At 38.9% G+C, this 11,758-nt stretch overlaps 2 protein-coding genes across 2 annotated transcripts; one reads left to right on the top strand and one right to left on the bottom strand.

The window, feature by feature from the left end:
* Nucleotides 1-1,183: 1,183 nt before the first annotated feature.
* Nucleotides 1,184-3,742, bottom strand: LOC122651305 (probable WRKY transcription factor 49). The gene is made up of 3 exons (XM_043844644.1): nt 3,562-3,742; nt 3,286-3,435; nt 1,184-1,707 (listed from the first exon to the last, which is right to left on the bottom strand). Exons 1-3 carry the CDS (start codon nt 3,726-3,728, stop codon nt 1,239-1,241), a joined length of 786 nt encoding a protein of 261 aa, XP_043700579.1. The 5' UTR covers nt 3,729-3,742; the 3' UTR covers nt 1,184-1,238.
* A 5,744-nt stretch (nt 3,743-9,486) lies between these two features.
* LOC122652140 (protein FAR-RED-ELONGATED HYPOCOTYL 1-LIKE-like) lies at nt 9,487-11,745 on the top strand. The gene is made up of 3 exons (XM_043845812.1): nt 9,487-9,663; nt 10,680-11,353; nt 11,585-11,745. The coding sequence occupies exons 1-3, from the start codon at nt 9,620-9,622 to the stop codon at nt 11,656-11,658; spliced, it is 792 nt and encodes a 263-aa protein (XP_043701747.1). The 5' UTR covers nt 9,487-9,619; the 3' UTR covers nt 11,659-11,745.
* The last annotated feature ends 13 nt before the right edge of the window (nt 11,746-11,758 follow it).

The raw sequence follows: 11,758 nt of genomic DNA, 5'->3' as shown, positions 1-11,758 counted from the left end.
AGTCCCAACATTTCTTATTTAGCATCTTTGACTCTTATGTTTCTTAACTCCAATTTATTAAAACATCCATAAATTCTCTCGATGAAATTTATGTTCAAATAAAACTCTAACATGTATCTCTCTCTCTCTCATCACACTCCCATGTATTGCACAAATTCTTTTGCTAGAGCTAGTTTGTTCAAAAGTAAAGAGCACTAGTAGTAGTCGGTGAGTGTATACCTCCATGTAAGGGAGTCTGGATCACCTACCCATATGTGAACGCTTTATGTACGGTTTCGTGATGACATATATCCTTTTGTTTCTATAAATGTTCCTCTAAGCACTCTTAATGGCAGAATGGAAGAATAATGGAAACTAGGAAGAAAAAAAAAACATTTGTCATCACAAGGCATTCACATACGATTAGGTGATCTCCATACGAGGCAACATTAAACAGGGGAGTCTTGATACCTAGCTCCACTTTTAGTTTAAATCTCATCCATAATTTGTAAGGTGAGCTTGTTAATTTGTTGGCGCATCGATTTTTGGGATCAAACATTTGACGGAGTTCAATTGAAATTAGACCTTTTTTAGTTTGGTCTAGACAATGTTCACTACAGAGACCGAGTTCATATGGCTCCTTTTGGTTGCAACGGAAATTGAAATATAAAATAAAAATTGCATCTAAAAAGTATCATTATTAAATATGATAAGATAGTGAATTATTGAGTAATGAATACGAAAGTTTCCTTTTTATGTTTGAAAATTTCTATCTCCCTTCCTTTAAATTTCCCTTGCAACCAAATGGAACCTAAAAGAAAGTAGGGATACTGAATAATCAAGCTCCTATTGTGGATTAAAGCCAAACTGAACCAAAAAAAGGAGAACTCGACCAGACCAATTATTAACTAGTCTAAGTTTTTCGTTCACTCTTCGCTCTATTGGGCTGGCTAAGCATATGTTATAATGAGTCATTGAGACCATGGGCCTTTATATTTCATAGATTGTTGTCTAATTTTATATGGGCTGTAAAAAACTGCTTTCTATAATTCTATTAGGCTTAATTAATTGGTCTTTCGTTCTTGGAATTTAAAAATAAAAAAATGAGGCAAAAGAAGGTAAAAATTGCATTCTAATGCAATATAAGTGTAATTAATTTACACCATAAAATGCAATTATTATTGCTTCACAGTAAGTTACTTGGAGGCCACTATTTGGGCTTATTCGACAACAGACAAGTACTTGAAGCCCAATACATATCACTTTGAATGGAGATCAATAAAAGAAGAACAACTAGGGGACCATGAAAGGGAGGAAGAAGAAGAGGGTGGAGAAAGAGGGGATGATGGATAAGAAGTTGAAGAAGGGAAACCGATTGTTGGATTTCGAATTAGCAACGGCACGACATCCTCGAGCAATCCTTGTGGGCTCTCTTCTGCACTGACCAACATCTGTTGTGGCCCATTGGTGAATGGGCTTGGCAGTATGGGAGCAATCACAGGTGTAGGCTCTTCATGGGCTTGTGTTTCTTGGGCTTCAAGGAAGAGATTTTTGGGTTTTTTAATGGGTGGATAGGAAGGGTCGTGGGTTTGACATGGGAATAAGTGTGAGAAGGTGAAGTGGAGATGGAGGCCTTCGTAGGTGACAAGGAAGGTGTTTGATTCATCACTTGACTTCTCCACCTGCTTCTTTGCACTGCACCTTGCGTTCGTGCACCTGTAGTAACTCCTGCTCCCCAATAAGAGTTTAAAAAAATAAAAAAAACTCATAAAGAGACCCTCGAATAGAAAAATAAAAGAATAAAATATAAAATGCAATAAGAGATTAAATAATAAAAAATGAAAAACTCATAAAGGATTACGACTATCTCAACCTTAAACCCAGTAATTTTCTTTTAGGCTCTGTTCGTTTAGGGGGATTTTGGTGGGGGTGGAATACTTGTACTGAGTCTCCCATCCCATGGGATTTGTGGTTGTTTGGTTATCAAGAATGAGATTTTGGTTGGACAGCAAACAACACTGCTTTTTTCCCACCTGTTCTGGAAATATGGGCCCCATATAGATGATAACTTTTCATAACACCCATTAATGTGGCATGCAAACCTCCTCCCCACATTGGCAGCGTGGAGGTTGGAGAACCCTCTCCCAGTCTCCCTACAACTTAGTATTGTTTCATATGTGAGAGCATAAATAATTAAATATCTCATCTTTGTTCTAGTGACATTAATGTTCTCATGAACTCATACATCAAGGTATCGGTATTGTATCGGTTGTTGTTAATCAATATGTATGGTATTGCCAATACCTGATACCAATACAGATTAGAAATATGAATAAACAAATAACTGTTTTTAATTTTCACCTGATTTCACCTAATATGATTGATTATACACCAATATCTCCATCAATACCGATACTTATGACGAATTTTTATCCTCTCAATTACACTGCCCGTACTTGACGTCAAGTACACCTAATAAAGGGAGGTGGACTCCATGTGGACCCCACCTCAGGCAGTGTGTTCGAACAAGGGGTAGGATAGTCATTTCTGCCTCTTCTGTTAGATGTACTTGACGACAAGTATGGGCAGTGTAATTAAGAGGATAAAGATCCACCTATGGCATTGCATAAAAAAGTGTTTAGATTATGTGATGTAGGCGGATCTAGATCCTCTCCAACTATTTGGACGTCAAACTTTTCTCCAACGACCATCCAACGGTTTGGAGGACTTGGACATGTATCCCAACACCTGCCAACATTTGGGGATACAATCATTTCACATGCAGGGCCCAGGTGGGATCCACCTGTGACATGACCACCCTACCCCTGTTTTTGCAGTCATTTAACGGGGCTAGACAGAATCCTTTTCCCGTGTTCAAGTCCTTTTACGCTATTGGATGGATGGTCGGAGAGGGGTTGGAATTGTAGAGGATCTTTTTCCGAGATAGACTCTCATGATTGTGTTGCCCACATAAATGCTAGCATCTACTCCACCGCTGCAACTTATGGGTTTGGGCAAATGATCCAATCCGTCAATATGGAGTAAATACCGGCCCCCTCCCTCTTTTGGGTTCTATCTTATTTATGAGAATTATTTTTTGAAAAAATAAAACAAAAGAGTAATATATTAGACCAGAGAGAGAGAGAGAGTGACGGTTACCCTACTGATCGAGAGCTCTCCAAAAGTAGTATTCAAATTAAGATGAACTTAAAAGCCGCAGAAAAGTAAGGTTGAGAAATCACTTGCCAAATGTAGCTGAGACATATAATTAATTAATTAAGATAAAAAAAATGTATTAGTAATTACCTGGGAAAAGGGTTGTTCTTGATGGATTTCTGCCCGTATTTCCTCCATTTGTAGCCATCTTCTATCATTCCATTTTCACTGCTATTAATTTTCAGAGTATATTTATTCTCAATCTTATTCATCAAGTACCCCGTCTCTAATATGGAACTTCTGCAAAAGAAGATATATTTATAAATATATGAGCATTTGATCATAACCAATGAGAAAAAAAACAATTAATCTACAAAGAAATTTGGAGGAATTGAATTGAAGCCCAGTTGCTCATCACTTAATTACCTGGTTTGTAAGATGGATTCATGATCACCCAAATTTGCAAAGGATGATGCACCCACATTAGCTTCCATGGTGGGTCTGTCGTCTCTGGAGTAGTCTAGTACTGTTGATGAGACCTGGTGGTTGATCATGGTCTCTGGTGAGGGACCAAGTTCAGCTTCAGGTTCCATGACTTGGTGAAATACAAAGAAAGGGATTTCATCACCAAGAAGCATTCTTAGGAGCTCATCATCCTCCATTTCTGCAGCCATGAAAGAGTAGTAGAGGAAGAGAGAGGGGAGCAGAGATAAAGCAAGCAATAAGAGATAGAAAGATTAAACTCAGGAAGGAGGGGAGATGAGAGGCATTTATACTCTCTATACACTTTCTATTTGATCTGCAATGCCAAACTGAAAAGAGTAGTAGTACTGTAATTGTAAACTTTATAAGAACCACAAAAACCTTACAAAATTGCTTTCTTATTACTGAAACTAGCTACCAGCAGTGGACAATCTAATTTCAACTTACAAGATCTCCTCTTTTATAATGTTCTGGTGGGAAGAGATCGTTAAGGTGGACCACAACCACATGATCTGTAACCCACCCCATTCAACTTAAGCTAGAGTCAACCACTAAAGTATTAACAAATATACAATTTCTTTTTTGGGAATTTGTGTTCTTTGTCTGAATTGGTGGTGTCAGTCAATCGATTTGGTCTCACTGAACCGGTTTCAGGGTGATAATGAACCAAACCAAAAACAAAATCATTGGGTAGAAGTTTGGTTTCTTTTACGATCTGGTTCTGTTCGATTTTGATTTGATTTTTCCTCTCTTTTTTTTTTTTTTGGGCGGGTAAGGGTGTTAAACGGTTCTGATTCAATTTGGTTTTGACTGCTTGAGGATAGAAATCATAATAGACCGTTAACGGTCTCATAATCAAAACATGGACCGTTTGATAAACGGTTTCAGTTAAATGGTTCTATACGGTTTTACACGGTTTTGGTTAGACGGTTCTATACACATTTACCACTCTAACTATTAATACTAGTTATTAGTTAATAGATATTACTTATTACTTACTAAGTTATTAGTTTTTTTTTTTTGGAAAAAGAAAATCATTAATGAAAAAACATGACTACTTAGTAGTTGCTACTTACTAGGTTTTGCTGTTGGATTAATCGGCCTAAATCGAACCGAATTGATTAAATAAACGATGTCATTTCTAAAACCATAACCGGACCATTTAACTAAACGATCTAGCAGTTTCGAATTAAACGATTCAGTTTGGTTTCAGTATAGTTTTGACACCCTTAGGGGCGGTTTACTGCATTAATTTTCTATCAGTTTTCGATCCACTTCTGTAGGTCTTGGTCGGTTTCTGTTTCTACCGGTTTCACAAAAGCCTTAACCGAAATTGATCCGATAAGGCTTCGGTTCAACCCAAGCTGAATTGATCGGGTTTGATCGGTCCCAGTGGTTTGGGTTGAAATTTGGCAACCCTTAGGCTGAATGATCATTACTAGGAGAAAAGTAGATAGAATTTGTGAGGATCAGATTAGATGTTTGTGAGTACCCATGTCAACCAACTACAACCCTCTTGACTCTTTTTAAGAACAGGAAAATGAGACTATTAGCTAATGAATACTTGAACTTTTTGATTATAGATGGAACTGAAATTATGGATGATCAATGGAGATGGTGGTGAGTAATGGTAATCTATAAGTAAATTTTGTGCAGTCCACACATTTAGATTTCAGACATTCTAGGAAGTCTAGCCCCTCAACCAAGAGACCAATGATAATGTATACAGAGGCACTGGTTTGGAAGGGATTTTCAATTTCATTGAATAAATGGATTTTTCTTATATTTATCTGTGTAGATGTAGGAACCATGCGATCCATGCGACCTGACAATGTTCTTTTTCTAATTTATATTTAATATAATTTAATTTTGATTTTTCAAGGACTACTGTGAACGTGTGTACTGAAGCCTCCTCTGACTGTGAGGGAAGGGAAAGTTTGTTCTTACGTGGTTTGACTTTGGAGTTCAACTATAAAGGATTGAAGGCTTCAATTCCCACCGCTGCAATAGGACCAGAAGTTGACTGCCAGAGCCGTTTTTAGCCGTTTGTGTGTGTGTGTGTGTGAGAGAGACTCGGGCGGTGGTCTATAGTCAACGCTGGAGTGGGGTCCGGGTCTTTTATTAGGGGAACGTATGGACAACTGACACGTGTGTGTTTTTGTGGGCACTATATCACGTGCAATGCATGGAGGGTGGTTGGAAGCTATCTGCGTTAGCCCAATAGCCCTAACAGGGTGACTGGGTGGGCAAAGACAAAATGGCAGCTAAGGGCCTAAGGCCCATAGGCCATTGGGCGTTGGGCTCATCGCCAACAAGGAGATCGACTAATGAGTGTCTAATGAGCATCCAACGGTTGAGCTGATTGGACGTGTATCAAATGTATATCTACACATATCTCAATGCACACATAATTAGCCTGACCATTGGATTTCTCATTGGGTGCGCTCCTTATTGGAGAGGAGCCGGATCTGACCAATGGACCATAGACTGCATTGTGTTCTTTGTGTGCATGTATGGGTGGGGGGTGGTTATAGAAAGGTATGTGGTTCAAGGTTTTAATTAAAGTCGGATTGACCTTGGGGTCACGATTCAAGGTATGGGTATTGTATCATCTTAATCAACTGATTATACTTGATATGGCTCAGTATCACCATTTCTTCATACTGATACAATATTGATATTGTACTGGTGGCATCAATATATGGAAGGGTAAAATTGTTTTAAAAAAATTCGAAGTGTCAATGTTTTGAGGGGTAAAATGCGATTCCAATCAGAATTGTCCAATTGCCTTACAAGGTCGCAAGACCTAAATGTCAATTGTTGGAATAGATTTTAAATATAGATCGTATTTTGAAACGAGAAAATAGACAAAAATCGAATGTCATAATGCATTCTAAATCCATAATCTCTTCTAAAAATACATACCAAACACATCACTCATTGCATATTTGCATTATCCTATTGATCGGAACCATGTCCACCACATATTTTTTTTGGTACGAATGTCCACCACATATTCAAATGATGATAACTTATATTTGAATGGATCCCACCTCAATTACACAAATAAAAAATAAATAAAAATGCGTGGATATTTTTTATTCATAAGATCGTAGTGTTCATTTGTGGACACTTTCCAACCATATTGGAACGTTTGTTGAATCGTCAATATGAGTGATAAAAATGTAGTTTTTAGAATCATTTTAAAAAGCTGAAAATTTTGCCTTTCTAATCTTTTGCAGGTCTACTGTGGGGTGGGTATCAACGTGCAGGCCAATGGGGATATGTGCAGAAACATCAATAAGGGAGGGATTTTCACCTTTCATGGGGAGTTGGGCGGCCATTTTGCACCCCTTGTGTCTAGACGCAAGGGCCACATTGCCTTTTAGGATTATTTTTTTCTTTTTAATTAATAATCAGGAGTGATTACTTTGGGTTTCAAGATTTTTTATTTTTCTTTTTTACTCGATCAGTTATTGGTGTCACAAGTCTCGTTTTTTTTCTTTTCTTATTTTAAAAAATCACAAGACAAATCTAAATCGTTCACTTTCTTAGTTTTTCTTATCTAAATGGTAACTTCCTACTTAGAATTAGTAGAGTACATACTAATAGCTAAAGTACTGGAACACGTGCATTGATATACACGATGCATATATGCCAATGCATGAATAATATCTTATTGATTTAAACTGAAATTTGACACATGGCTTATCTAGATTAGACCATGTGCTCTCTATCCAATAATTGAAGTGAACATATCATTTGCGATATATTAAATGTTGGACCGAGTTTTCCTTCACCCACAGTGAATGGAATCCCATTCATAGAGGGGTTGGAGAGGGCAAGAATGGGTATCGAGAGGGTATTTTGGAATATACAAAATTCGTAAGAGAGGTATATGAACCCAAGAATGGTGGGATCAGGATCGTCTCCAGGGAGCCCAGTGCCCAGGGTGCTGCCAAGGGGCATCCAGTAGTTGAGCTGTGTCGCACACATCTTGGCACACGCCTAGAGATGTGTGCGATACAGCCCAATGGCTAGTAGCACCCTAGGCATGCTAGGCTCCTTGGAGACGAGCTACATTGAGGATGGTGGGTGCACCGTCCTCTATGAGTGTAAGGTTTAGAGAAAAGTACAAGATAGACTCTCGGGTAGTCAAGTGGATCGGATGAATATGCACCACCGTCAAGATCATGCCTTTGTTTCCTTTCTTTGTACACTTAAAATGGTGATTGGTGGTGACAAACAATCCCATAATCCCCACTTTCCACTATTTATTGTTTTTTTTTAATCTTGGCATGGTGATTCCACATTTCCACATGGTCCAACTCTTATTGGGCTGGTGGAATTGTTGGGTTGGATTTATTATTTTTTATTTTGATGGTTGACGTGTTGATGTTATGGCTTGTGGGGTCCACAAAGGAGGCAAGCACATACTCCCATTCCATCCTACGGCAATCAAGCGATCATGATTTATATATTGTAGGGCTTCAGGAATTATGGAATTGGATGTGTGGTCCTCACACTCCCATTGCAATTTTAGGGTTTCAAGAATCAGGATTGGGATCGGAGTCGACCGGCACAATGCAGCTCAACTAATCCTTTTTTGACGGAAACTAGAGTAAGAGAGCCTTAAAATAACACCGATTTTGGGGCCAATCCAAAGCAAACGGATGCAGACCAATTACGATCCAATCCCGGGACCTGGATCCTGATTCCTGATCCCAATCCCTTCCCTTCCTTAGAGAAAGAGTTTGGATCAATCCGGAAAAAATTTCCTTTCCAATTCCCTAAAAGTGTAGTAGTTCGGGGAAAAGAGGTCGACACATGGAAATGTTAAATCCAACAATGCCGAATTCGAAAAGAAAAGAAAAAAAAACCTAGGTCAATCAAATTTGGCATCGTTGGATTTAGCATCTTCCACATGTCGAGCTCTCAACCCTGAACCGCATTGCACTGCATTTTTAGAGGATTTTAATCCAACCCTTGCTTGTGAAGGTTTATCGTAAGGTTTCATGATGACATGTGGCCTCTTATTTATATAAATACTTCTCCATGCGCCTCCCAAACATTGTTTAGAGAAACATTTGCGAAAGAAAAAAGGCACATGTTGTAACGTTGAGGGTTGTTACTCTCCACGTACAATGAGCTGATGGCAAAGAAAGATCCCGATGTCCATCGCTCTTAATCATTGGTTCTTCAATCATAATTGGATCCATTGATGTTCATTTTCTTTAGGGAAAAAGATCTCTATCCGAGAGTATGGCCTACACTAGCATTCCCATGAGTCTATCTCTCTCCTCCCCACATGAAAAGACACCTCTGCCCCCTCGTTTTAAGGAGGAGAGAGAGAGACACGTGGGAGTACTGGCTTAGGCCATACTCCCGTATAGAAAATTGCTTCTCTTTTTTTTTTATAATTCATCTTGAATCAGACCGATTCTCAATTTCTGAACTGATTCAGGTCAAATCGGATAACCGATTCTATTCTCGATTCCAATTCCAAGTTTTAAAACCTTGACAAAGAGGCCTTTCTTCTTATCGTCTCCCGCATCGGACAGGTTTGGGATGCGCCACAAGGATAGCTCCATCGACTCGATGCGCGCTGCACGCACTCTGGGGCGCTGGAGTGAATTTTTTCGCCTCTTCTCTTTTGTTTTTTTTGTTTCCTTGGGTTAATTTCGCCTCTTCTTCTACTACGAGAACTTGATTCTGAGACTCAGAGTGAGGATGGCCTTGGAGGACTTTTTTGGAATCATTTCTCCCCCCCCCCCCCCCCCTCTCCTCCCCTGTCTCTCTCTCTCCAATCAATAATAGTTGAAGGATAAGGAGCGGACGTCAGCATACCCTACACCATCACTTGCAGAGTTGTTGTCGTGTAGTTGATAGGTAAATATTTCTGGCTATGGCTGTTTTAATATTACACACTATCAAGAGTACTTCTCTGCCGGAGCAGACGAAGATCGCCGATTAGAGAAAGCGGCGCCTTTTGTTGGGGGAGATGGATGAACATATCGGGAACTCGAATAAGATTATTACTGGCAGGTTTGATTGATTGCGCTCTATACCTTTTACTTATTTAGATTTCTTCTTTTGTTTGGAACATTGCTTTACATGTCTTGTTTCCTTCAAGTTTTAACCTTTGTTTTTAAGCTTCATAGATCGCAAAATTTTCTTAATTCTCATCTGCCAATTTTTTTTTTTTGTACATTTAGATTTAGGGCAAAAGTTCTTTGTATTGGTTTTTCGTTCATATTTAACATTGAAAAGTTCAGAGAACAAAGGGAGATTAGATATTGACACGATTTATCTCTCTCTTCTAGCTCTACAATCTATGACTATGAGGACGCCTCTGGCGTTCATTGAGAGGTGTTTTGGTCATTCAGGTTTCAGTTTTGTGTTCCAGATCACTAACCTAATACTGATTGTGAGTTTTGTGACTCAGGTCAGTAACCTAATAATAATTTTTGGTCCTGGTTTCATTTTTTTTTTTGTCAGTTCACCCATGAGACTGGTTAAGGATTATCTGAGCAGTGACAAACCTGATTTGCATTTTGTTTCCAAATTGTTAAACGAGAGCATGTTTATGTCAATTTGGTTTTCAGATTCTTTCTGCACATAAATGTTTATGGGCTTATGGTCTTGTAACTCCTAATCCTTGTTCTTCTTTTTTTGGGTAAAATCCTAATCCTTGGAGCAAGGATCATGTCCTTGTTCTTTGTTCTTTGTTCTTCGAGATCTGATAAACCAGAGAGCTTTTACCTGTTCATTTATAACTCTCACCATTTCAATACTCCTCTTCACATGTAGCATGTCGGAGGGTCTAACCCAACATCAAAACCATAAAGTATTAGGTTTGTGGGACTCTATAACCCCAACATCTCAACAGTTGTGATCTTCTATGTAGCCCTGCAAGCATCCAAGGGGGTGATCAATCCTTTGAAGCTGTTACCTTTGGTGCTTCTCCTGAATAGTAAGTCATTTTTATAACTGTACTGCAAAATGCTGCATTTTTTCATTGTTGGTAATTGTTTCGTTCACCAACATTGCATTATTTTCAGCTTTTATGATAACAAATATAAAATGATCCAAGCCAAAGTTGCTGATTTGAACAAGAAAAGGAAGTTGGAAAGTGAGCAGTTGTTCTTCCCCTTGTCAAAGCAAAAGTTTGGGTACCGAAGCTTTAGTTTTGAACATGAACAACCATTAATAGAAAAATCAGATGAAAATGACGTAATCCACAGTCAGACGAACAATGGAAAAAGAGTAGTGGAGCTTGCTGATGAAAGTAGCTTTGTTGGAGGATCCGATTCTACCATGTCCTGGAATGCGGAAAATGAGAACATGCTTGAAGCTGAGGATTCTGCCCAATCCATCATATCATCAAGTAGTTGTAGCAGCAAGAGTCTCAAGGACACCCTCCATTCCTTGCGCAGAAGAATCGTTACGGAACCGACTATTGGCAAAGTGGACCAGGTGGTTGTTGCTGGGATCGAGGAACCTAATCATCCCAACATTAAGGATCAATTGCAGTTCGGACCAGGAGCTCAGTTCCCAGTAGACCAGCTCCAACAATTTGAAGAACATGCCACTCGCATGTGTGTGCCATATCAAGTTGATGATGACCTTGAGAACTGTTTTGATGAGGAACTTTCAGACATCTTACTATACTCCAATGGACCATCAGAAACAGATAGGTTCGTGCTCTCATCCGGAAGATGGAGTATAGACAAAGGTAAAAGTCTTCTTGGTGAGGTATTACATTAATGTGAATGTCCAGGTAGAAAGGAAACATCTTCCCTGACTTTGCCCTGGGCACTCATGGTGTCGGGGACTCGGGAGGAAGAACCAACCACATATTTCTCATCTCTGCTTATCAGAAAGGCAGGGTTTGGTGGTTATCAGTCCATTCTTATTTTTTATATAGTTAAAAAAATTCACTGATCTTTCACCTATTTGAATGCAGAGGCACAACAAGGGCCTAGGCGACCAACCATTGATCAGGAATTTGAACAGTACTTCTCATCGTTAATGCTTTAGTAGCTATAAAATGTAATTGCACCACCGAGTGTCAGAAGTACATATTGCTAAACTACTAATATTTTGATCATATATTCAACTTATACACATCTGGAGTCCA

This window comes from Telopea speciosissima, chromosome 2 (genome assembly GCF_018873765.1).
Source record: "Telopea speciosissima isolate NSW1024214 ecotype Mountain lineage chromosome 2, Tspe_v1, whole genome shotgun sequence".
Lineage (NCBI taxonomy): Eukaryota > Viridiplantae > Streptophyta > Magnoliopsida > Proteales > Proteaceae > Telopea > Telopea speciosissima.
The sequence above is the reverse complement of the archived record's forward strand: the minus strand, read 5'-3'. Positions and strand labels throughout refer to the sequence as shown.